The 27,917-nt window shown below is 41.5% G+C and overlaps 1 protein-coding gene across 5 annotated transcripts in view; it reads left to right on the plus strand.

The window, feature by feature from the left end:
- Positions 1-27,917, plus strand: part of GRIA2 (glutamate ionotropic receptor AMPA type subunit 2) — a 324,576-nt gene that overhangs the window by 138,497 nt on the left and 158,162 nt on the right. For all 5 annotated transcript variants that reach the window (XR_011316978.1, XM_069744126.1, XM_069744127.1 and 2 more), the window contains exons 4-5: positions 27,032-27,228; positions 27,587-27,640. Coding sequence is in view for 4 of the 5 variants with exons in the window: in XM_069744126.1 (XP_069600227.1) it covers positions 27,032-27,228; positions 27,587-27,640 (251 nt within the window). In the remaining variant the exon portion in view is untranslated. The remainder of the gene's footprint in view (positions 1-27,031; positions 27,229-27,586; positions 27,641-27,917) is intronic.

Below are 27,917 nucleotides of genomic sequence, written 5' to 3' on the forward strand. Positions count from 1 at the left end.
TATCATCCTGAGCCTGACACAGAGCCAGCAAATTCTTCTCTGCCTGATCCACTGAATTAGGTTCATCGTACAGCAATCCGAGCGCCAGGAAAAATGCATCGATATTACTTAATGCAGGATCTCCTGGCGCAAGAGAAAATGCCCAGTCCTGAGGGTCGCCACGTAAAAAAGAAATAATGATCAAAACTTGTTGAACTGGGTCACCAGAGGAGCGAGGTTTCAAGGCCAGAAATAGTTTACAATTATTTTTTGAAACTCCGAAATTTAGTTCTATCTCCAAAAAACAAGTCAGGAATAGGAATTCTTGGTTCTAACATAGATTTCTGATCAATAGTGTCTTGAATCTTTTGTACTCTTGCCGAGAGCTGATCCACACATGAAGACAGACCTTTAATGTCCATCGCTACACCTGTGTACTGAACCACCCAAATGTCTAGGGGAAAAAAAAGGCAAAACACAGTGCAGAGAAAAAAAAATGGTCTCAGAACTTCTTTTTTCCCTCTATTGAGAATCATTAGTACTTTTGCCTCCAGTACTGTTATGATGAGGTAATTCAGTACCACAATGGACATAGAAGTCAGAGCACATACAGTGATCTGACAATAACCCCAAAAACATAGAACGAGCTCTGAGACGTGGGAACTCTGCTGACCGCAATCCCCAATCCTCTCCAACCACACCAGAGGCAGCCGTGGATTGCGCCTAACGCTCCCTATGCAACTCGGCACAGCCTGAGAAACTAGCTAGCCTGAAGATAGAAAACAAGCCTACCTTGCCTCAGAGAAATACCCCAAAGGAAAAGGCAGCCCCCACACACAATGACCGCGAGCCAAGATGAAAAGACAAACGTAGAGAAGAAATAGATTTAGCAAAGTGAGGCCCGACTTACTAAACAGAGCGAGGATAGGAAAGGTAACTTTGCGGTCAACACAAAACCCTACAAACAACCACGCAAAGGGGGCAAAAAGACCCTCCATACCGAACTAACGGCACGGAGGTACACCCTCTGCGTCCCAGAGCTTCCAGCAAGCAAAGAAAAACAATTAGACAAGCTGGACAGAAAAAAAACAGCAAACAAAATAGCAAAGCAGAACTTAGCTATGCAGAGCAGCAGGCCACAGGAACGATCCAGGAGGAAACAGGTCCAATACTAGAACATTGACTGGAGGCCAGGATCAAAGCACTAGGTGGAGTTAAATAGAGCAGCACCTAACGACTTCACCACATCACCTGAGGAAGGAAACTCAGAAGCCGCAGTACCACTCTCCTCCACTAACGGAAGCTCACAGAGAGAATCAGCCGAAGTACCACTTGTGACCACAGGAGGGAGCTCTGCCACAGAATTCACAACACTTATCACTGAAGGGGGTGGAGTCAAACTTGCAAGCAGGTGGCCATCTAGTCATAGCGATGCTAATCAAATGATGATTAAAGCTCCAGTTTAAGTAAACAACACCACACAACCAGACATTTGACACATCATTGAGTTCACTGTTTTAACCCCTACATCATGCTGTTCTCAGTTTGCGACCGGCATCACACTAGCGAGTTTTTTACAGACATATGAGAGGGTATATATGGATTGCATACGGTACAATGATTCTCTATGACCCAGCTCCTATCTGCCATATTTTACTGATCCGTATTATACGGTCTTCTACGGCCGTAGAAAAACGCAGCATGGGGCGTACAGTAAAATCACACTGACAGAATAGAATACAATAGGTAGAATAAATGTGTACACATAGAATAGGTATATATATATATATATATATATATATATATATATATATATATATGTCAGTGAGACATATATATATATATTTATATTTAATTCAGCGCGATATAACAGAAAAGCCGGTAATTCAATTGCCGGCTTTTCATTTCTCCTTCACAAACCCGACATGATATGGGACATACAGTAAACCGTCTCATATCCCTTTTTTTTGCATATTCCACACTACTAATGTTAGTAGTGTGTATGTGCAAAATTTGGGCGCACTAGCTATAAAATTAAAGGGTTAATTCGCGGAAAAAATTGGCGTGGGCTCCTGTGCAATTTTCTCCGCTAGAGTGGTAAAGCCAGTGACTGAGGGCAGATATTAATAGCCTGGAGAGGGTCCACAGTTATTGCAAAGGCTAAAAACACCTGCCCCCAGCCACCCCAGAAAAGGCACATCTAGAACACTGAAAATTTGTGACAATTTTCAAACAGTTCATGTATTATTTTGTTACCAATGTATGGATATGGTGTTTTATCATGTCTGTTAAAATTGAAAGGATTTTCCTTTTTTTACAGTATGGGTTTTCAGCATCTTTTATAAGCAATGTTCCCATTCATATACATATATTTTGAAAATGATTGAGAATTAAAAAGCAAAGACTTTCATTTATTATTTACTTTCTGCCTATTTATAGCCAAATTATACTTGCTGAAGATTTCAATGCAAATTTGTAGAAACATTTCAGCAAATTGGTGCAAACATTAAAAACAAGCTTTTATCCTCATTCCAAAAAAAGTCAGAGGGGATTGATTGCAAATATTTATCTGTGGTCCCTTGCACATATATCTAGGGCTGCGTCCTAGTCTTTATCCGGAATTTAAATAAAACACTGGACGGAAGCCGATGGAGGAAATTATCTCACTGTTTGCAATAAGATCATTCTCACATGTCCCATGGATCAGTTGTTGCTCACCATAGCTCAGGGGTCCAGCTGGGAACTCAGCCTCACTGACTGGCGGTAACCTCAAAAACGTCACCGCTAGTCACTTAACTCCCAGCAACTCATTCGTCAGTGGTTCTCAGACTGGACGGTCGCATCTTCACACAGTCCAGGCTGAAAATTTTATCTCCTGACATTGATTACGGTGTGGGACAGAACGACGGACAGGTGAGGTATATGGTTGTTTTTTGTTTTTTTGTTTTACAGGAGACGAGGGCTTCAATGGAATGGTCATTGAATGAGTATAACTATGTTTGTTATTTTTAAATAAAAATGGAAAAGTGTGTTTTTTATTTCCATTAAAGGATTTTATACTTGCTGTGTGTTTATTTACAATTTAACTGTAGGATTAGTAATGGATAGGTGTCGTATAGACACCTCTCCATTATTAAGCCTTGCGCTTGATGTCACAGAGCAATACAAAGGCAACATCAACCCCACAAATATGAACCCCTCATGCCTCTGCGATACAGTACCAGAATTGGCCCATCTAATAGATGCACCTTTTCTGGGTGGCTGCAGGCTGCTGTTTTAGGCTGGCTGTTAGCAATATTCATGGCCCCTTACCAGCCTGAGAATACCAACTCCCAGCAGTCTGCTCTAGCTTGGTTGGTTGTATAAAATAGGGAGGACACTCCATGCCGGTTTTTAAGAATTATTTATTTAAATAATTTAAAAAAAAAAAAAAAACTTATTTATTTAAATAATAAAAAAAAAAAAAAAAAAAAACGGCATGGGGACCCCTCTATTCTTGATAGCCAAACTTGCTAAAGATTGCCTGGCTGGTAATCAAAAATACAGGGAAACCCACGCCATTTAAAAAAATATATATTTTTAGCGCAGGCGCCAGCTGATGAAAACTCCTATCAGCTGCTGCCTGCTCTGGCTGTTATTAAGGACTGCATGCATAGGCTGATGGGAGCAGTAGTCACATTAGCTGACACCAGTGACCGGAGTTAAACTTTATACCTAGTATTTACAATACTAGGTATAAAGTTTACCTCCGGTCACTGGTTAACCACCAGTCACTGGTGTCAGCTAATGTGACTACTGCTCCCATCTGCCTATGCATGCAGTCCCTAATAACAGCCAGAGCAGGCAGCAGGTGTATTCATCAGCTGGTGCCTGCGCTAAAAATAAATATTTTTTTGTTTTAAATGGCGTGGGTTCTCCTGTAGTATTTATAATACTAGATATAAAGTTTACCTCAGAGGGCTGATTCAAGAGATAAGGCAAGGATGGAGGCCCCGGCATCTGCACCTTCAGAAGTATCACAGGGAATAGGGTGAGCAAGGCCGCTAGTGTTAGGGACATGACAGGAGCCCGAGTCACCCGTCAACTGTGTCGCTACAGGTCTCTTCCTTCCTGGATTGTTAATGGGAGAGAAGATGATCTCTATCCTCCTGGTAGGTGGGAGTCAAAGATAACTCCTCCTCGTATAACCACCAAAACACCTCTCCTTCAAGTCATGCAGCATAAGCTAGCTCCGACGAAGTATTTCAATCAGGACCCAGATTATAAAGCTGAGCGCTCAGACTCCCAGAGCTCCCAACATGGCCGGTTAACCCCTGCTCTGCCAAAAGAAATTAACACCATTTAAAAAGAAGGTGAAGTGCTTCTTTTCAGTGCCGGAGATAGAGCAATCAGACGCTGATGTCTTCTGGCACTCTGTTGCCGTAACCCCGTGACAAGACCTTGGATTCAGCTTTCTTCATAGTTTCTGTGGAAAGTTGGCACAGGCGAATATTTGATTTCTCCCATAAACGACAAGGATTAAGGCAGCCCTCCTGCATTTCCACTCCTTTACATCATATACACCTTCCCTAGATGATGACATGGTCACTCTCATGGCCACACTGCAACTTAATACCAACCCTACAGTGCTACCCGACACTCCTCCAATCCCTGACATGGAAAGCACATATGAGCAGCCACCAAACACTGTCAGGCATGTCCATGACCAGATAGTTGATGGCTGCACAGAAAGGCATCGAGGGGCACATGTGGCCCCCGGGCTGCAGGTTGTGCACCCCTGCTGTAAAATCAACTGGATTGTATATTTTTCTAAAAGATGAAGAGCTTACATACATAAACCTTGCTAATATTGTGTAGCTATAAGCTGTCCTTCACAGAGCTGCTTTAATTGATTTGCGATCTCTGATGAAAATACTTTATGCATCTACCTGTTAGGCAATCACAGACAATCATGTAAAACCGCTTAGTGGCATATTTATATTTCCCTTGTGTGATCCGCCACGTCTTTTTTTTACACTATGATTCTAATGGATTCAAATGAGTGTTCTTCAAAACTTTACAAGAGCAAAATGGCATTTTTACTGGTCACAAAATCATATATTTCATGAAAGCCTTGGAAAAATTAACACAGAGTATTAACAAAAGCTGGTGTACAGCATTAGTTAGAGACTGGTTGCCTTCCACATTAGTGGAAATCAAAGGCAATGGCTGTCTAGAAACATGCTGCAGAGATCAGGAATATTCATGCTGCAGAGCTGTCGCTCTCTTTTACCTTTTAAAACATTTTAAAGGCAAATCATTTTAGAAAATGCTCTTACTGCAATGTTCTTACTGTCTCCACCTGTAATTAAATAGGTCAGACTCAGCACTGTTCAACTACTATTTCCACTAGCGAGACCCTATTTCTCATCTAATTACAAGCTCTTATGACAAGCACAATATGGTCTATCAGTTGGAATGCTAAGATTTTCTTGATTGAAGGGTGTGTGTAAGCAGTTTTGATCCCTTTACTTTTAGCGATTAAAAGGCTGTATTGGTTTCAGAAAATACAGTAAAGATCCTATATGTTATAATTAAAAAAACTAAAGATGTGAACTGGGATATAAACTGGCGTGCATGCAGCATGTAAGAGCACGTTCACACTGGTCACTAAACAGAAAAAAACAAAGACAGAAACATAATGATTGAATACCCTGCAGTACATAAAATAATATATGGTACATAGTTAACTTTTTTAATAAAAAAAATGCAAAAGCCATCCCACCACTTCACGGTGACCCTAATTGGGACAGTCCTAACTCTAATATGAAAAACCTTACCATTTGTCAAGTGACATGCAGGTGAATAAAGGCTGAGAAGGACTGGACACACAGTCATGGGGAACCACATCAATATAATTTCCAGCTTAAAGACAAGGCAGGGTGTTAAATCATTATGTTTCTATAATTATAATCAGTAGTGGACACAGACTGAAGAGGGACTACTGCTCCCATCAGCCTATGAGGCTTGCATAGGTCGCTAGTCACACAGGGACGTGTGATGCACAGTGTCAGACTTGCAGTCTATTTGTGACATCCATACTATTAGATCACCATTATCTTAATTGTGGCCCACATGCACTTATAATGTTTCTCATTTTGTGCACTATTTTTTATCAATGGTAATTTTACTTTCTTGCATTTTTTTACATACCATGTGATGAGTTGATAATATGATAACAAACTTTGTAATAAAATAACACAACTTCTGCATTTTGATGCAGCATATTGCAAGTAACCCATTTTACTTAATGGGTGAAGAAATGCTGCTGAAAATCTGCATCAAAAACTCACCTGGGAATGTTGCCTAATAGGCAGAAAAAAAGAATGAAAAGCGCATTTTAGTAAACTAGGTCAGAAAAAAATGATGCCTAAAAAAAGTGTGAACTTTCTGTTCACCTATCGCTGCCGCGCTTTTTATTCCAAAGCCAAAAGTGGTACAAAAATGAAGGGAAAATATAAGGAAAGAACTTTTCTCCTTTTGCAGTTACTTATGGCTTTGGCTTAAAACTCACACAAACAGAAAAACTGCCACAAAAACTGCATTGTTTTTCCCCAAAATATGTGTGTTTTTGCTCAATAGGAAAAAATGGCAAAGGAAATGCAAGTATGGATGAAAAAACGTATCAAAGGCTGATGTAATATTGATCCATCTGTATGTTAAGTATAAGGCCTTGCTCACACGAGCGTATAACACGGCCGAGTGCTATGTGATGTTTTTTCTGATAGTTCTCGGCCCAATTTTATTCTGTGGGGCAGTGTAGATCTGCGATTATTTTCTCATGTCGATTCAGTATGAGAAAACAATTGCAGCATGCTACGAGGGCATCTAATAATAATAATAATTTTATTTTTATATTACATATTCTGCAGCATCTGCTTAATGCTTGTAAGCAGCGCATGGCATCAGAGTTCACGTTGAGTATCCATTCCTCTTCAGTAGCGCGCAGTGTCAACCGCCTGCTACCTGCTGCTGCCGGCGGTCACGTGTGCCGATACTTAAGAGAAATGAATATTTAGAATATAGAAGTATCGGCACACGTGACCGCTGGCAGCAGCAGGCGGCTGACACTGCGCGCTACTGAAGAGGAATGGATACTTACCACGATCTCTGATGAACACCCGGTGAGTATTCCGGCAGCCGTGCTCAGCTTGTGAGCAGCGCATGATGTCCTTGCAATGTGCTGCTTACAAGCATTAAGCAGCTGCTGAAACCGGAGCAGGACGCTGCAACTGTGAGGAAGCTGAGGAAGGTAAGAATAAAGGTTTGCTTTTTTTAATCTTTTCTGATGGGGCCATGGATACCAGGACTGGGATGGGGCCAATTATACCAGCAAGGGGTTGAGGCCAATCAATCATACCAGGATGCCAGGAAGAAATGAATATTCATTGCCCTCCACGCCCATAGACGTGGAATGCAGTGCATATTACCGTATATACTCGAGTATAAGCCGACCCGAGTATAAGCCGACCCCCCTAATTTTGCCACAAAAAACTGGGAAAACTTATTGACTCGAGTATAAGCCTAGGGTGGAAATGCAGCATTTACCGGTGAATTTCAAAAATAAAAATAGATCATTATTTCCCCATAGCTGTGCCATACAGTGCTCTGCACCGTTCATATTTCCCCATAGCTGTGCCATATACGGTGTTTTGCACCGTTCATTGTGCCCCATAGATGTGCCATATACGGTGCTCTGCACCGTTCACTGTGCCCCATAGATGTGCCATATATATGGTGCTCCGCACCGTTCACTGTGCCCCATAGATGTGCCATATACGGTGCTCTGCACCGTTCATTGTGCCCCATAGATGTGCCATATACGGTGCTCCGCACCGTTCACTGTGCCCCATAGCTGTGCCATATACGGTGCTCTGCACCGTTCATTGTGCCCCATAGATGTGCCATATACGGTGCTCTGCACCGTTCACTGTGCCCCATAGATGTGCCATATACGGTGCTCTGCACCGTTCACTGTGCCCCATAGATGTGCCATATACGGTGCCCTGCACCGTTCACTGTGCCCCATAGATTTGCCATATACGGTGCCCTGCACCGTTCACTGTGCCCCATAGATGTGCCATATACGGTGCCCTGCACCGTTCACTGTGCCCCATAGATGTGCCATATACGGTGCTCTGCACCATTCACTGTGCCCCATAGATGTGCCATATACGGTGCTCTGCACCGTTCACTGTGCCCCATAGATGTGCCATATACGGTGCTCTGCACCGTTCACTGTGCCCCATAGATGTGCCATATACGGTGCTCTGCACCGTTCACTGTGCCCCATAGATGTGCCATATACGGTGCTCTGCACCGTTCACTATGCCCCATAGATGTGCCATATACGGTGCTCTGCACCGTTCACTGTGCCCCATAGCTGTGCCATATACGGTGCTCTGCACCGTTCACTGTGCCCCATAGATGTGCCATATACGGTGCTCTGCACCGTTCACTGTGCCCCATAGATGTGCCATATACGGTGCCCTGCACCGTTCACTGTGCCCCATAGATGTGCCATATACGGTGCTGTGCACCGTTCAATGTGCCCCATAGCTGTGCCATATACGGTGCTCTGCACCGTTCACTGTGCCCCATAGATGTGCCATATACGGTGCTCTGCATCGTTCACTGTGCCCCATAGATGTGCCATATACGGTGCTCTGCACCGTTCACTGTGCCCCATAGATGTGCCATATACGGTGCTCTGCACCGTTCACTGTGCCCCATAGATGTGCCATATACGGTGCTCTGCACCGTTCACTGTGCCCCATAGATGTGCCATATACGGTGCTCTGCACCGTTCACTGTGCCCCATAGATGTGCCATATACGGTGCCCTGCACCGTTCACTGTGCCCCATAGATGTGCCATATACGGTGCTCTGCACCGTTCAATGTGCCCCATAGCTGTGCCATATACGGTGCTCTGCACCGTTCACTGTGCCCCATAGATGTGCCATATACGGTGCTCTGCACCGTTCACTGTGCCCCATAGATGTGCCATATACGGTGCCCTGCACCGTTCACTGTGCCCCATAGATGTGCCATATACAGTGCTCTGCACCGTTCATTGTGCCCCATAGCTGTGCCATATACGGTGCTCTGCACCGTTCACTGTGCCCCATAGATGCTCCACATAAATCTCTGCCGCCGCCGCTGCTGCAATAAAAAAAAAAAAACACATACTCACCTCCCTTGATTGCAGCTCCCGGCGTCTCGTTCCGGCGCCTCCATCTTCCCGGCGTCTCTGCTCTGACTGATCAGGCAGAGGGCGCCGCGCACACTATATGCGTCATCGCGCCCTCTGCCTGAACAGTCAGAGCGCAGACGCCGGGAAGATGGAGGCGCCGGCCGGGAAGATGGAGCGACGCTCGGCGGCTGGAACGAGGACAGGTGAATATGCTATACTTACCTAGTCCTGGCGATCCTCGCGCTGTCCCTCTGCCTGGTCTTCGGTGCCGCAGCTTCTTTCTCTATCAGCGGTCACCGGCACCACTGATTAGAGGAATGAATAGGCGGCTCCACCCCTATGGGAGGTGGAGCCGCTTATTCATTTCTGTAATGAGCGGTCCCACGTGACTGCTGAAGAGGGGAAGAAGCTGCAGCACAGAAGACCGTGGGACGGCAGGGACAGCGCGAGGATCGCTGGGACTAGGTAAGTATGCCTCAGCGCCCTCACCCCCTCACCCGCCGACCCTGCCACCCACCTTGACTCGAGTATAAGCCGAGAGGGGCACTTTTAGCCCAAAATTTTGGGCTGAAAATCTCGGCTTATACTCGAGTATATACGGTAATTTCTCTTTAGCAGCAGGCACAGGAGTTAGCCAGAGCTGCCGGCTCCTCCCTCTGTGATCCGCTGCTCCTTCGATACCGCTCCCCCACCTCCCCACCACAGCCAGAGCCAATATATCCGGACTATAAGACGCACCCCCCATTTTCTCCACATTTTGGGAGGAAAACAGTGTGTCTTATAATCCGAAAAATATGATATATAAAAAATTGATCAGTGCTTCATCCAAAAAAGGAGACGATTTTTTTCTTACTTGTCATCTGTATACAGTCTACAATCTACAATCTTTGGCAGAGCACTGAATTATTGCTTTCATTATAATGTTATGAATCACTAAGGACTCATTCAGAAGTCAGTTTTCATGTACGACTTCAAGTTTTTCACTGGTTGAACTCTTACTTATAGTCTATGGGGCAGTTCACATGTTTGCATATTTCTGCGGACCAAGTGGTCAGCCCTAGTGATGAGCGAACGTGCTCAGATATTGTGTTATCCGAGCATGCTCAGGCGTTTTCCGACTATCTTCGGCGTGCTTGAATTATATGTCGAGTCTCCGCGGCTGCATGATTCGTTGCTGTTAGACAGTCACAGCACATGCATGGATTGCCTGTGTGTTAGGTAATCCCTGCATATGTTGAGCCTGTCTAACAGCAACGAATCATGCAGACGTGGGGACTCGAACATATAATTCGAGCATGCCGAATCACACAGCCACAGGCCCAAGCACCCCACTCCGAGGACGCCCAAGATACTCGGATAACACGTGAGAATGCACGGATAACACGTTAACAGCATTTTCTCTCATCACTAGTCAGCACCAAAACACAGAGGGTGGTCCAATATTGATCCGAGTCACTCGGAACTGAAAGTCTATGGATCCGTAAAAAAATCTGACAGCGTTCAGATACCACTCCAGGTACTGTCAGTTTTTCACTGACCGATAAAAATAACTTGAGAAACCTCGATCAGTTTTGGTTTTATTTTGCCATTGAGAAAAACTGATGAAACTCTGCTGCTAAAAACTGTCACACTGACCGAACAAAGGTGAAACGCGGATCCAAAACACTGATGCTATTCAGTCTGTTCTTTGTATACCAGAAAACTCACGGATATCTGAATAAATCCATAAGGACATATTGATGGACCTGATGTTTACGTATTTATTTTTGTTGATTTGCTTGAAAATAACTTTCACTGTTGAATAAGTTGACCTACAGCATGCTGTATATTGTTCATAGTGATATGAATGTAAGCCCGCAAGGGCAGGGTCCTCGCCCCTCTGTATCAGTGTGCCATTGTTAGTTTGTCTATTGTAAGTGATATTTGTATTCTGTATGTAACTCCTGCTCATGTACAGCACCATGGAATCAATGGGCTATAAATAATAATAATAATAATATGAATCCCTTCCCAACCTAGTATGTAGCAGGATGGGTGCGATCTGTGACATTCGCTGCTGTTTAACTATTTAGATGCCACTTTTAATCTCTGGCAGCAGCATTTAAATGGTTTCTAAGTGCATGTAGGAATGTATAATACAATTGCGGGGTGTAAATACATTACCATAGCCACCAATACCCTTCTCAACAGGTCATGTCACTGCTATTTTAGTGCTTCTGGGAAGTCTGCAGGCTTTTCTTCATAGGGTATGGTTAATTTCAGAACAGAAGAAAATCCTGCTCAGCGAACTTGTGAACAACCTTCTTTATTCACTGAACGTGCTCATCAGAGGGTAAAACAGCATCAGCATTGTAATTTACATGATATGCGACATCGGGTTACATGATATGCGACATGGACGCGTTTCAGGCGGCTATGCGCCCTTAATCTTGTGATCGCTCCACGTTTTGACACAGCGCTTCCTATGCTCCAGACACCTCCAGACAAGGATGTCTATCATGGCAATAAGGACTTATTTGTATTTCAATATTAATTTCATAATTTCTTGCAGTAATAATATAGTATATTGCCTCATAGGTTGACAAATAAAGATGTAGAGTGGTAAAACCTAAAACTTTCAACTCATTCCGCAAGAAAAAAAAATATCCTTCATATAGCTATACTGACACAGAAAATGAAAAAGGTTGGAAAGAAGAGAGGAAATACTGAAACCGCACTCAAACACTGTTCCCATTTTGGCGGAGTTAATAGCTATTCACTTTCAGACGCACTGTATTCATAAGGCTTCTACATTCTTTGGGAATGAAAATTGATTAAATTCCTGTACCATTCAGTGGTAAGAGGAATAATATATTCATCACAGCAGAAAATTCAGGTTATTCCGATTGGTGTTGTACCCACATTTAAGATATCTCGTTTAAGCCACTTGAAAAATAGTTCTCAGTCAGTCATTTAAAAGGTTTCAACTACTGAGAGCTAGGGTTGAGCGACCTTTACTTTTATAGGATCGGGTCGGGTTTCACGAAACCCGACTTTTTCAAAAGTCGGGTCGAGTGAAATCGGCCGATCCTATAAAAAAGTCATGGTCGGGGTCGGTCGAAACACGAAACCCAATGCAGTGCATTGGGTTTCCAATGGTTCCCAGGGTCTGAAGGAGCGGAAACTCTCCTTCAGGCCTTGGGATCCATAATTAAGTGTAAAATAAAGAATTAAAATAAAAAATTTCGCCATACTTACCCTCTGACGCGCCCTGGTACTAACCGGGAACCTTCCTTCCTTAGAATCAGCCTTCCAGGACCTTGCGGTGACGTCGCGGCTTGTGATTGGTCGCGCGGCCGCCCATGTGACCGCTCGCGCGACCAATCACAAGCCGCGACGTCACCGCGACGTCACCGAAGGTCCTGGAAGGGCTGATTCTTAGGAAGGAAGGCTGCCGGAAAGAAGCAGGGCGCGTCCGAGGGTGAGTATATTCCTATTAGGTATATACTTACCCTCGGACGCGCCCTGCTTCTTTCCGGCAGCCTTCCTTCCTAAGAATCAGCCCTTCCAGGACCTTCGGTGACGTCGCGGTGACGTCGCGGTTTGTGATTGGTCGCGCGAGCGGTCACATGGACGGCCGCGCGACCAATCACAAGCCGCGACGTCACCGCGACATCACCGCAAGGTCTTGGAAGGCTGATTCTAAGGAAGGAAGGTTCCCGGTTAGTACCAGGGCGCGTCAGAGGGTAAGTATGGCGATATTTTTTATTTTAATTCTTTATTTTACACTTAAATCTGAATTCCGATACCAATTCCCGATATCTTAAATATACCGGGAATCGGTATTGGAATTCCGATTCCAGATTCAGAAGATCGCCGACTTCATGGCCGACCCCACACAGGGGTCGGGTCGGGTTTCATGAAACCCGACTTTGCCAAAAGTCGGCGACTTCTGAAAATTTTCGACCCGTTTCGCTCAACCCTACTGAGAACTCTCAATTTTGATCATTTTTGAACTGTAGTAGTATAGTAATATACATTGGAGCAGACCTTGTTTCAGACAAAAATGGGAGAATTTGCCTTGACATAGGATGAACGTCCAATGCGTAAATGATCGATTTTACTCACAGCCAGTAGGTATAACATATCCCTTTACACATATAAAATAATAATAATAATAATAATAACAATAAAAAATATATTAAAAAAAGGGTCCATAATAGAGTGGCTTAGTGCCCAATTACCTATAATATAATATGACTAAATTGCTAAAGTACGTATACAGTATTTCTTACACTAGTTGTTGCTGATGACTGTTCACATTTTAGGATCTGTTTGAGGCCAAATTAATATATATAGGGCCCGATACATCATTTGCAGGTTTTTTTAAAGTCTCTATTCTTTTTTGCCATGTGTTTTTTGCTGATGCTTATGCGACAAATTCTTCAAAATAGTGCATGCAATCCATGAATTTTTAGCAAAGCCCCAAATTCTTATTTTTTTCTCTTAACGAAAATCAGTCAGCAGGTGTTTGTTATATAATCTGAGGGCAACATGATGTAGGAGCAGAGACGCTGATTGCAGTGATGTGTTGCTTATTATATTGAAACAGCAACACACAGCCTGAGTCATAGTGTTTTTATTACTGCAGGACTAGCTGCTCTTGTGCCTCCTGGTCCGACCACGCCCCCTCCACTGATTAGCAGCTCACTGTCAATAGACAATGTACACCGAAAACTATAGTGTGGGCGGAATTAGCTTTCTGAGCTTTGCTGTATGCTGCATCTTAGAACTCTGACTGTGTCACAACTGCTGGACCCAGTAAAGTAACACAATGATAGAATCAGTCTCTCTGTCCCTACATTACGCTGCTCTTAGATGAGGTAGCAAAAACTTGGTGACAGATTCCCTTTAACTAGTTTTTGACTTTTCAGCAGGAAAAGTCACACGTTTCACAGAATTTTCTACAAAAGGAGGGTCTGAGTCATGATACATAACAATATACAATGTTATTCATGCAAAAAAATCTTTTTGTATTTGCAATACACATAAATTCTATGAAAGTTTTTGTTTATATATGGGTACATAGGGTTTGTGATCCGAAAAGGTGAATAGAAAACAGTGGCCAGAGGCTATGGTCAGGATCATATAGTAATAAAGCAAAATACCAGTTTAATCTATTTGAAAGCATGATTTAACAGATAACATGATAGCATAAATCATTTGTATTATTCAGTATGAAACTCTAAGTTCAAATGTGGCACAAAGACTATCCAGACCAACATGTTGTTATAAACAATCTAACATCCGGTAATATATGTAGCTTTCTGGTAAACGTTGTACGTTGAAATAGAGTTAGAAAATTAAAAGGTTAATTACCCATTGTGTAACAGTTCCTGCCAAGACTGCGGCCATGTACCCGGACACGCGTTTCGCCTGGATGTCACTTCTTCAGGGGTTGTTTCACAGAATGTTGCACAAAATGCACCAAAATAACTATATAAAGGTGGTGACTGGAGTAGAGTTGTGCCAACATTTTTCAACTTTGTTTTAAAAGTCTAAAACTTCTGGAAAATGGGTAGTGTGTCCATGTGTGGAAATCATGGATAGCACTGTTAGGGCTAGCGGAACGCACCCAGTAAAGAAAGGAAACAACAAGGTGCATTCGCAGCCCCGGGTCCACCGTGCAGAGATATCTGCTGCAATGTAATTGGCGGCACTATATGGTGGTATAAGCGAACTCTGTTAACTTTACAGAATCGCAAAGATATGAAAACGCTGTGCCCTGTTAACCTCACAGAGGATCACAGCTATCTAACTGAGCAAAGCAAAGAGTGGTCATGCAGACAGAATAGCACACAAACAACTCCTCACCGGAGTTGCCGGTATTCTAGGGGCTTATTTCAGCCGGGCCCTGAATCCAAGCATACAAAACTCCTCACCGGAGGTGCTTGTATTCTAAGGGCTTATTTCAGCCAACCCTGACCACATGCAGACATGAGTACCAAGTAGCAAAGCTCATAACCGTGCGGTCATGCGAACCTTATATAGCTGCAGCAGACAAGGACCTTCCTAGTGGTCCAATTGGAGCTGCTACAGGACTTGAGCATGTGACCCCCGACCTCCAATGAGAGGTCCTCCTGTGGGTATGCTCATTGTGTACAAAGCAGGACCCACAGGTCCCAGAAAAGCCTGCTCGCTGCTGACCAGTGCTGGCTACAAAAGCAGAGCCTGGAAAGGCAGCAGTAACCCTTTGCACAGTATCAGGCTGAGCGAGACGCTGGGAGCGATGTCTCCACTGAGCAGGCTCCACTGCGGCTGATGCAGAATGGGAGACCGCAGCAGACATGGCTTGAGATTCCCCCTGTGCAGCGGCTGGAACTCGACCCCTAACAAGCACTCGTACGAGAAAATTTAATGGTATGAACGAGCCCTGAGAGTGATTAGTGTATGTAGTGTCTAAAAAGATATTAAATCTCCTTGTGAAGATTGAACTGGCGGGGAGTCGACAGAGTAATGCTTCCTGGTAAAAAATATTCAAAGTATCTTACCTTCAGACAGAAGAAACTGTCTCTATAGAGAAGCTAAGAAGCATCATTATCATTCCTCTTTCGTGACTGCCAGTCAGGAGTCTGTTGCTATATCTTATGTCATAAAATGAAGAAATGGCCAAGCAAAATGTGAGTCTGGGGAATTTTTTTTATCTCATTTGTATGAAGGTGAAGTTTTTGCAGTTTTTCTCTCTTAGGTTATGAAATTTATGGTCACGCTTTGAAAGTAAAAGGTTTGTTGAGCTGAACATTATGTTCATAATAAGAAACAGACAATGACATTTTGTATGAGACGAGGGATTAAGTTTGTACTGGTCTTCGTGATAAATGATCATTTTAGAAAGTGACATTACATTCTGTTTCTAAGAGCTGGCAATTACATGCCTAGGGCACATTCACACTAGCATCTCTTATGTTTGTCTGTTTTTACATACTCTAGAGATTGCATAAGGATTTTCCTACATTTATTTACTTTGAGGTCTGTGGAGGATGAATTCAACTACATTAGTTGTGTAATCTCTTCACATACAAACTTACACATTGCAAAAGTGTGAATGCAAAATAAGTGTTGTTATATTGCATACCATTCTACATAGCGGATGTGAGCATGTGTATGAGGCTTCAGGCTCCTATTCATCAGTGTTATTTCAAAGCTTGTTATAGTCAAGGCTGTGATTCAATTCAAAATGCAAACTCATATATAGTACAGACCAAAAGTTTGAACACACCTTCTCATTTAAAGATTTTTCTGTATTTTCATGACTATGAAAATTATACATTCACACTGAAGGCATCAAAACTATGAATTAACACATGTGGAATTATATACTTAACAAAAAAGTGTGAAATAACTGAAATTATGTCTCATAGTCAAGGTTCTTCAAAGTAGCCACCTTTTGCTTTGATGACTGCTTTGCACCCTCTTGGCATTCTTTTGATGAGCTTCAAGAGGTAGTCACCGGGAATGGTTTTCACTTCACAGGTGTGCCCTGTTAGGTTTAATAAGTGGAATTTCTTGCCTTATAAATGGGATTGGGACCATCAGTTGTGTTGTGCAGAAGTCTGGTGGATACACAGCTGATAGTCCTACTGAATAGACTGTTTTTGTATTATGGCAAGAAAAAAGCAGCTAAGTAAAGAAAAACGAGTGGCCATCATTACTTTAAGAAATAAAGGTCAGTCAGTCCGAAAAATTGGGAAAACTTATTTTGAAAGTGTCCCCAAGTACAGTGGCAAAAACCATCAAGCGCTACAGCCCCAGGAAAGGAAGACCAAGAGTCACCTCTGCTTCTGAGGATAAGTTTATCCAAGTCACCAGCCTCAGAAATCTCAGGTTAACAGCAGCTCAGATTAGAGACCAGGTCAATGCCACACAGAGTTAAAGCAGCAGACACATTTCTACAACAACTGTTAAGAGGAGACTTTGTGCAGCACACATTCATGCTAAAATAGCTGCTAGGAAACCACTGCTAAGAACAGGCAACAAGCAGAAGAGACTTGTTTGGGCTAAAGAACACAAGGAATGGACATTAGAATGGTGGAAATCTGTGCTTTGGTCTAATGAGTCCAAATTTGAGATCTTTGGTTCCAACCACCGTGTGTTTGTGCGACGCAGAAAATGTGAACAGATGGACTCTACATGCCTGGTTCCCACCGTGAAGCATGGAGGAGGAGGTGTGATGGTGTGGGGGTGCTTTGCTGGTGACTCTTTTGGGGATTTATTCAAACTTGAAGGCATACTGAACCAGCATGGCTGCCACAGCATCTTGCAGCGGCATGCTATTCCATCCGTTTTGCGTTTAGTTGGACCATCATTTATTTTTCAACAAGACAATGACCCCAAACACACCTTCATGCTGTGTAAGGGCTATTTGACCAAGAAGGAGAGTGATGGGGTGCTATGCCAGATGACCTGGCCTCCACAGTCACCAGACCTGAACCCAATCGAGATGGTTTGGGGTGACCTGGACCGCAGAGTGAAGGCAAAAGGGCCAACAAGTGCTAAGCATCTCTGGGAACTCCTTCAAGATTGTTGGAAGACCTTTTCCAGTGACTACCTATTGAAGCTCATCAAGAGAATGCCAAGAGTGTGCAAAGCAGTCATCAAAGCAAAAGGTGGCTACTTTGAAGAACCTAGAATATAAGACATAATTTCAGCTATTTCACACTTTTTTGTTAAGTATATAATTCCACATGTGTTAACTCATAGTTTTGATGCCTTCAGTGTGAATGTACAATTTTCATAGTCATGAAAATACAGAAAAATCTTTAAATGAGAAGGTGTGTTCAAACTTTTGGTCTGTACTGTATATATACAGCTCTGGCAAAAATGTAGAGACCACTGCAAAATTCTCAGTTTGTCTGATTTTTCTCTTTATAGGTATATTTTTGAGTAAAATGTAAATTGTTCTCTTAGTCTATAACTTCTGGCAACATGTCTCCTAAGTTCCAAGCTATACATTTAGTATTTTTTTCTGACAAAGAAAAATGGTCAAAATGTAAAAAAAAACAGTGCTTTCAGACCTTAAATAATGCAAGGAAAACAAGTTCATAGTCATTTAGAAACAACAATGCTAATGTTTTAACTCAGGAAAGGCTCCGAAATCAATATTTTGTGGAATAACCATGATTTTTAATCACAGCTTTCGTGCATCTTGGCATACTTTCCTCCAGTCTTTCACACTGCTCCTAGTGCAAAAATGTAAGCAGTTCTTCTTTGTTTGATGGCTTGTGACTATCCATCATCCTCTTGATTACATTCCAGAGGTTTTCAATGGGGTGTACCATATATACTCGAGTATAAGCCGACCCGAGTATAAGCTGAGATCCCTAATTTTGCCACAAAAAACAGGGAAAACTTAATGACTTGACTATAAGCCTAGGGTGGGAAATGCAGCAGCTACTGGTAAATTTCAAAAATAAAAATAGATACCTATAAAAGTAAAATTAATTGAGACATCAGTAGGTTACATGTTTTTGAATATCCATATTGAATCAGGAGCCCCATATAATACTCCATACAGTTCATGATGGGCCCCATAAGATGCTCCATATTAAAACATGCCCCATAAAATTCTGCACAAAGGTTAATAATGGCCCCATAAGATGATCCTTAGACACATTTGCCCCATACAGTACTGCATAAAGGTTAATAAGGGCCCTTTGTTTATGGCCCCATATGATGCTCCATAGAGATATTTACCCCGTATGCTGTGATTGAAAAAAAAATCACATACTCACCTCTCGTCGCTCAGGCCCCTGGCACTTGCAATATTCACCTGTCCTCGTTCTGGCGCCACTGTGTGATCCACGTCCTCTGCACTAAAGTTCAGGCAGATGGTGGCACGCACACTAATCCCATCATCGCACCCTCTGACCTGAGCATCACTGCAGAGGACGCGGAAGACAGAGCGGCGCCGGACTGTGGGACAGGTGACTATCGCGCAATGCTCCCCCTCCACATTATACTCACCTGCTCCTGACGCTGTCCCTGGACGTCCCTGGTTCTCCAGGCGCTGACAGCTTCTTCCTGCATTGAGCGGTCACATGGTACCACTCATTACAGTAATGAATATGCACTCCACCCCTATGGGAGTGGAGTCACGTCCATATATATTCATTACTGTACTGTAATGAGCGGTACCATGTGACCGCTCAATGCTGGAAGAAGCTGTCAGCCCAAGACCATAGGAGATGCAGGAGCCACGCCAGGAGCAGTTGAGTATGTGGCATCTGCAGCTCCCCCTCCCCCGACAACCCCCCCCGACCATGACTCGAGTATAAGCCGAGAGGGGCATTTTCAGCCTAAAAAAATGGGCTGAAAATCTCGGCTTATACTCGAGTATATACGGTATACAAAAACAGCAACACTCTAGGCTCTTTCCTGCCCTTTAGAAGCTAGCCGGCTGCCATTTTACTGGATTTACTTCAAATGAACAAGCCAAATTTCAGATTTAAACGGAATCCACAAATTTTAGAAACTTTCAACAAATTCCATCACCAATCAATTTGCTCATCTCTAATAGCAAGTGTTTAGAACTGTAATAAGGCTGTTTACTGGAGTATTATTGCAAGAGTTAACAAATATTTCTCCTTGGTACATACAGTCGTGGCCACAAGTTTTGAGACTGGAATACATTTTGGTTTTCACAAAATTTTCTGCTTCATTGTTTTTCAATATTTTAGTCAGGTGTTCATATGGTTACTGAAGTACAGTTATAAGAATGTCACACGTTTTTAAACTTTAATTTACAAATACATCAAGTTTATGCAAAGATTCAATATGTATAGCGCTGACCCCTTTTTTAAAGGCTTATGCAATTCGCCCTCTCATTCTGGATATCAAATTCTTGGCCAAATCCTGATGACAACCCATTCTTGTTTAATTGTTCCTAGATTGTTGGGAGAAGTTGTTCTTGGAGAATGATTTAATCCCATTCTTCATTCATAGCAGTGTTCATAGGTAAAATTGTTAGTGTGCCCACAACTTTGAATATTAGGCAAAACTTTGAGTGTGTCCACAATGTTGGATATTATGGTCCCAGAATGCTTTACTGCTAGCAGGACACAGGACTCATGGTAGTGCTCACCTTTTCTTCTCCTGCCCATCATTCTTCTAGATGTCCCAAAAAATCTGAAGAGGGTTTCATCAGAGAAGATAACTTAACCTGAATACTCTCCAGTCCAATCCCTGTATTTCTTAGAGAATACCAATCTGCCCATGTTGTTTTTCTTGGAAAGAAGTGGCTTCTTTGTTGTCTGTCTTGACACCAGGTTAAACTACAAAAGCCTTTATCTCACTGTGGGTGCAGAAGCACTGACACCTGCCTGCTGCCCTTCCTGAGCAAGCTTTGTACTTGTGTTCGAAAGATCCCAAAGCTGAACCATCTTTAGGAGAGGGTGCTGGCATTTGCTGGACTTTCTTGAATGACCAGATGTCTTCTTCACATCAGTTGAACCTCTCTCTCTCTTTGAAGTTCCTGATAATCCCATAAATGTTTGATGTACAGTACATGATACAGGAAAGAAATATATCTTGGTGCCGTGTTAGCCAAAAGATAGACCAATTATTTCATGTGTGGGCACCCTTACTGAGAAGATATCTGGATGGGTAGAGGGTATTCTTCAACCCCTGGTAAAAGATACACCCAGCTTCATTCAGGACACAACTGACCTATTGAATAAACTATCAGCAATAGGTCCTCTACCAGAAGGAACCATCCTGGCCACCATGGATGTGGAATCTTTGTACTCCAATATCCCACACCAGGATGGATTAAATGCCTGCAAATTCTTCCTGGAAAACACAGGGACTGATGCAAATTCTGTGGTGAAACTTATAAAAGTCATCCTCACCCACAATTACTTTGAGTTTGACAAGAAGATCTATCTACAGAAGACTGGCACAACAATGAGAAGTAAAATTGCCCCACAGTATGCAAATCTTTTCATGACCAAGCTTGAAAGTGACTTTTTGTCCTCATGTCCCATCAGGCCTCGGGCATACTACCGCTGCACTGATGACATTTTAATCATCTGGACGGAGTCTGAGCCACAGCTAAAGATGTTCCATGAACAGTTTAATCAATTTCATCCAACCATCAACTTGACACTCAACTACTCCTGCACTGAAATTAACTTTTTGGACACCATCATTAAGCTGCAGAACAATAAAATAGAGACATCCCTGTATCAGAAGCCAATCGACCGCCCAACATACCTTAAATGGGACAGTTTCCATCCAAAACACATAAAAAACTCTATTGTCTACAGCCAAGCCATCAGATACAATCGTATATGTTCCAACCCAATGGATAGGGATAAACACCTTGGTCGCCTCAGAAAGACCTTTTTAAATCAGGGCTACCATCCAAGAATAATTGAAAACCAGATTACAAGAGCCACCAGAATATCAAGGAATCACCTGCTACATTACAAAGCTAAGGAAGAAAATAACCGGGTTCCTCTAGTAGTTACCTACAATCCAAATCTGGAGGTGCTAAGAGGAGCTGCACGGAAATTACAACCTTTACTACAAAAAGATGCCCGCTTACAATCCATTTTTCCAGACCCCCCTACTGTGTTTTAGGCATCCCCCAAATCTAAGAAGCATCATTGTCAAGAGCTCCCTGTCCTCTCCAACAGCTGCAGGTACCTTTCCTTGCAACCAGAAAAAATGTAAAACCTGTCCATTTATAATGACCACGGACAAGATAAAGATCCCCAATTCACATCAAGACTACAAGATACCAGGTACTTTCAGCTGCGTCACGTCTAATGTGGTGTACCTAATTATATGTACTAAATGTCCAACTGGGGGTCTGTATGTGGGGGAGACAGGGCAGAAACTGAGAACAAGGATGAACTCTCATCGCCATACAATAAGAGAAAAAAGAATGGATCTACCTGTAGCAATACATTTTTGTCTCCCAAATCATAACATTATGGACATGAAATTACTTGTGTTGAAAGGAAACTTCAAATCTCAGAGAGACAGAAGAGTCTGGGAATATAAACTGATGACGACCTTTGACACTCACACTGCAGGAATGAATGTGTCACATGGATTTATGTTTTTTTACATCAACTAAGGAACTTGCCCTTCAGACCATGTGGGGTCATCACAACAGAGACCCTAATCACAGGACAATAAAACAATCCTTATCTAAGAATTGGCCCAATATTTATGGACGTAACTGTTTATCACCCATGATAATTCTGCTTCATGTCACCTGGCTTATCCATGGTTTTTCCCTTTTTTTTTTTTTTTTTCTATACTATGTTGTGCATAAATATGTGATTCTTCAGAATTTGTTTTAGTCTTTGCCTGATGAAGAGACCTGTGTAGTCTCAAAAGCTTGCAATTTATTACCATCTTTTCAGTTAGCCATTAAAAGGTATCAACCACTGAGGACTCTCAATTCTAAATATTTTTGATGTACATGATGAAATCCATCTGATTACTCTTCATGACGATTTAGAGTATGGAAATTGCAACTATAAAAAATGAAGCAGTAATCTCTGTGAAAGTCAAAACTTGTGTCGGTGTCTAAACTTTTGGCCACAACAGTATTTTATGTACATTCCTATATACCATATATTTAGCTACAGCACATGAAATGACAGCATTCTGCATAAATTAATCACCAACTGCAATTTATACTAATTCTTTATGAAACTTTCAGGTTTTACTCACCTAAAATGTAAATAAGATTACAAATATAGCAGTTTCCAAAAAAAAAACATATTTTTGGAAAGACAAATAAGACAGATTAGCATACGCAAGTCTGCATATAGCAGCCAGATTGTAAATCATGTATAAAAGGTGCAGTAAGGTAAATATTAGAGCTAAAAGTAATCCTGCTATCATGACATGTTCCTATTATTATATAGATTGAAAAAGACACAGGACCCCAAAGTTTAATCTTTCTTGACAAGTCATACAATATCTATTGTTAGATTGCTTATACCCTACAATATAATTTATGATGAAGCATCATTCCTGCCCCTTTTTTAAACGCTCTTGTAGTGTCTGCGATTACAGACTATTTTGTTAGGGCATTACACGGTCTGACTGCTCTAACTGTTAAGAACCTTTTTTTGTTTAGATGCCAGAATAAACTTTGCTCCACTTGTAATTAATATCACCTGGTCCTTTGTTAGGTCCTTGGAAGATATAAATAATGTATAAATCCTTTGTATTAACCACTTATACATTTATACTTATGAATTTTAGATAATCCCTAAGGTGCCTTTTTGAACTTTTCTAACCTCACTGTAAAAGAGACCTCCATCCCATGTAATAATCTAGTAGCCTTTGAATACTGTCTAGCTTTCCAACATCCTTTTTAGAATATGAAGCCCAAAACTAACCCATAAATTTAAGATATGACCTTACAAAGGATTTGTTGCGGGGCAATAATACATTGGTCTTGGATTTTTGTTTTTGCACCCTATAATATTTCCTTTTGTAGCTGCTGCTTAACATTGCATACTGCTGCTCAGAATACTGGTAAACTGAATACCCAAATCCTTCTCCTGATCTGTAGACCTTAGTGTATTTCCATTTATTTTATATAAATATGATTACTGTGTACTAAGTACATTACTTTACAATTATTATCATTAATCTTCAGTCAATTATTATCATTCAAACATCTTAACTATGTGTTTCTTTAATACTGTAATATTCTACAATCAGTATATAATATGTCTAGTAAATCCCGGTTTCTTATAGGATTAGAGAAAAATGAAAAGTCCACTTTAGATTTCATTGGAACAGACTATCACTTAGTCTGTCGCCTACATTTATGACTTAATCCACAATACTGGAAAGTGGGTGCATGATTTTTAAAATCACATCCTTATTGCTGAGAGGGCTTGTCTTGTCATAGATCGCTGCATTTAATGATCATCAGTGCACCTGCATTCCCTCAATTCGGCCTTTCCTAGCAGCGAGGGAGAGTACACAGTTCGGCTACGCGACTCAACCATGCACTCAGTGTTCTGCCCCTAGGTAAGTAGGACTGGGACATGAAAGGACTGGGAAAAGGTGCTCTTCTGAAGACAGAAGATGAGCAACCCTTTTAAAGGCTTATTTCTATCATAAACATTATCATAAACATTTATTGCATATCAAAAGGATGTGTGATAAATCTGGGTGCTGGAGGTCTCACCTCTGGGACTCATACCATTTCTGAAGTGGGAGTTCCTAATACTGGTCTTCAAGCCATTAGGAATGGAGAGGTGATTGTATGTCTGCGTTTCTCTCCATTCACATGTATGGGTTATATGCAAACAGTCAAGTACAACCTAATGCGGTGTTTTTGGAACTTACATAAAAGTATATAGAGAGAAATGCGCATATGTGGCGATATCTCCATTCCAACGGCCTGCAGCATGGAGGTAAGAAGGATAAACTGCGGGACCTACATTCATTAGACTATTATGGCGTATCACGTAGACAATATAATCCTGATCCTGACATTGCATTATTTCAGCATGCTTATCAAGTTTGTATAAGGTCCTGATTGACATATCAAAGGGGTCGTGTATTTACTGTAGTATTTACTGGAAGAGGGCATCTTTAACTGGTGGAATTGGTCACATCTGTAGGGCTGGCCAGAGGAAGTCCTATTTCCATAAGGTGAATGCAGTGCATCACATATCATAATATGTACCATAACAATGACCAGCTTACTTGTTTGCATTATTGCCTTTCAGCACTGGCGTCCTGGGTTTAAAGCTGACGCAGGGCATGGAGTAAGGTAACGTTCACATTAGCGTTATGCTAGTTTGCGTCGGGCGACGCAGCGGCGACGCATGTGTCATGCGCCCCTATATTTAACATGGGGGACGCATGCGTTTTTGTTTGTTGCGTTGTGCGACGCATGCGTCTTTTTTGCCGCAAGCGTCGGACCAAGAAAACGCAACAAGTTGCATTTTTCTTGCGTCCAAATTTCGGCAAAAACCGACGCATGCGTCGCAAAACGCAGCGTTTTTGCGTGCGTTTTGGCGCGTTTTTGCGTGCGTTGTGCGTTGCGTCGCAGACGCAGCGGCGCACAACGCTAATGTGAACGTAGCCTTAGTATATCTGCTCCATTCGTATCAGTTGTCTACTTTGTAAAGTTCCTTTGTAGACAAGGATTAATGTGCAATGACAATCTTTGTACTGTGGTAATGAATCACACAAGTAAATACACAAAAACTGTGATAGTGTTGGTGTTAGAAAATAGAATGTTTTTGCATACAAATAAAATGTTTTATTGTTTTGCCAAAGTTAAAGCTTTATTTCTGAGAAACATCTTGATTTCTCCTAGTACATGAAATCAGAGAATATGCATTATAAAGCAGTTTAGATCAAATGTTTTCTAGATTGGCCCACATCGATAACGTCACAGCCTTACCTGCAATTGGACCCTAGTGTACAGCAAAACTGGGCTAATTTACCCCAAGACTTTGTGTTACTGCACATTAAGGCCCTCTTTCATGCCACGTATAGTACATACAGGGGCACAGTGTTACCCAAACAATGTTCCCTGGATCCCTATGGTTTTTTAGAACTTAGATGATCCCCAAAAGATAGCTATGAGATGTCCCACTCTTGTAACAGAGATGACAAACGTGATAAATCAGACTAAACATCCAAGCAAACTTTTTTAAATCAAATCATTTTAACTGAAAAACTCCAAATATAAAGTTTCCATTATTCAAATAACAATAATGACATAATAATTCCATAGTATAAAACATAAGCAAAGTATTTCAACTCCTAAACCCAAATCTGAACATTCCAGAGAGGACCATTTTCATTTTAGAGCAGTTCTAGAATAACTAAGTATAAAATTTGTAAAAAGGGAGAAGGAAAATAGAAGCATCCAACCAAGATCTCCATATCTTTTCCTATTTGCGAAAAGAATTACGTTTATGATAAACTCCTTTCCACAAGCAAAGATTTAATGCTAGGCAAGAATTATTAAATGCTTTATATTTTCCTAAGCTTCCGTAAACAGAAACTTTCAATAAGATGAACCTTTTCTGCCAATCCTCTATATGTTCATGCAGATCCTTAAAACGTAAATCCTTCAACACCTTTATATCTTCTATCTGTTGCTGCATCACTGAATATTTACTGTTTTCATGCATATGCTAATGAGGTGTTAAATGCTCCTGGCATAACACAGCACTTCCTGAGTCTCTGCCTCCCAAGGTTGATTTCCCACTGGGCATCAGCCTCTTTAACTTTGATTGATTGCTCACTGTCTGTGTGACATCAGGTGCAAGACAATTAAATTAGGCAGTGAGCTATCAGTCAAGCTAGAGAGGCTTAGCACAAGCCAGCCAGACAGCACGGGCAGGGACACAACCTGGGAAGGCAAAGAATGGTAAGGTCACCTCCGGAGCACTTACCGGTAACTCCTCATATTCGTAGGAATGAAATGATTTTACTGAAACATTCCTTTTAAGTTAGGAATGAGAGTAAGGGTTCCCCAAGTGTATTATATAAGAGGTTCTCCTATGGTAAAATATCAGAAAATAATATAATATAACTTGCTTAAATGCTTCTCCCTATCCAGTCCAGATTTCCAGTTCTACGTTATATTATAACTAGCCATCTTGCTTGGTCTTCCTATAGAAGAAGGCTAGTATACATGTCTTCTTCATGGTAGATCACATTTTAATGGAATTTAAACCAAATTGTCACAGTGCTTCTAATATGAGCGGATCTCTTTACACCCGGGGTTACTGTTGATCTTGACTGAATTTCTATCCACTATTTTGTATCTAAAGGTTTATCAACACTGCAAGCTGTGTTGGATTCTGCAGCTGAGAAGAAATGGCAAGTGACAGCAATCAATGTAGGCAACATTAATAATGACAGGAAAGATGAGACGTACCGATCCCTCTTCCAGGATCTGGAAATAAAAAAGGAAAGACGGGTCATTCTTGACTGTGAGAGGGACAAAGTAAACGACATTGTGGATCAGGTCTGCCGTGAATTTTGCACTTTTTTTTTTTACAAATTTGGATATATTTCTAAATAATTTTTATTAATTATTGAATATGAATAATAATCTAAAATCCTAATAGCTGTACTGTATATTGATATAATTCTATTTTATATGATTTAAGCTGTCTGCATTTGGAGAGAAGAGGGGACAGCACAAGTAGATTTAGAGAGACTGGATAACTTTATAAAATATAACTTAGTATTTTTTTTAAATAAATATGTGACTTATCAGTCTCTCATAGCATTGTGTAGCAGTACACTTTTTATGGATAACACAATGTCATTATAATGACTAGAAGAAGACTGACATATGTTATTTTGTGTCTTGGTCTTAGGTAATCACCATTGGTAAACATGTTAAAGGATACCATTATATCATAGCAAATCTGGTAAGTGATATTAGCTTTCCAAACAAAATTTAAAAAATTACTTTTGTTGACAGTGCAAAAAAACTCCCATAAATCATAGCTGAAATTTGCGGCAGCTCATAGCGCTTACCTTTTGATAAATCTGGCGCACCTAATACTTGGGTTCAAAAGTGGCCGATGAAACATCGGTCTTTATAAATTCTTCATTATGTCATTGTTACATAAATTATTCTAATAAACCTCATAACATGGAGGCAGTGAACATGTTTAACAAGAATTATTATATTTTCAGTTTTTT

This window comes from Ranitomeya imitator, chromosome 1, assembly GCF_032444005.1.
Source record: "Ranitomeya imitator isolate aRanImi1 chromosome 1, aRanImi1.pri, whole genome shotgun sequence".
Lineage (NCBI taxonomy): Eukaryota > Metazoa > Chordata > Amphibia > Anura > Dendrobatidae > Ranitomeya > Ranitomeya imitator.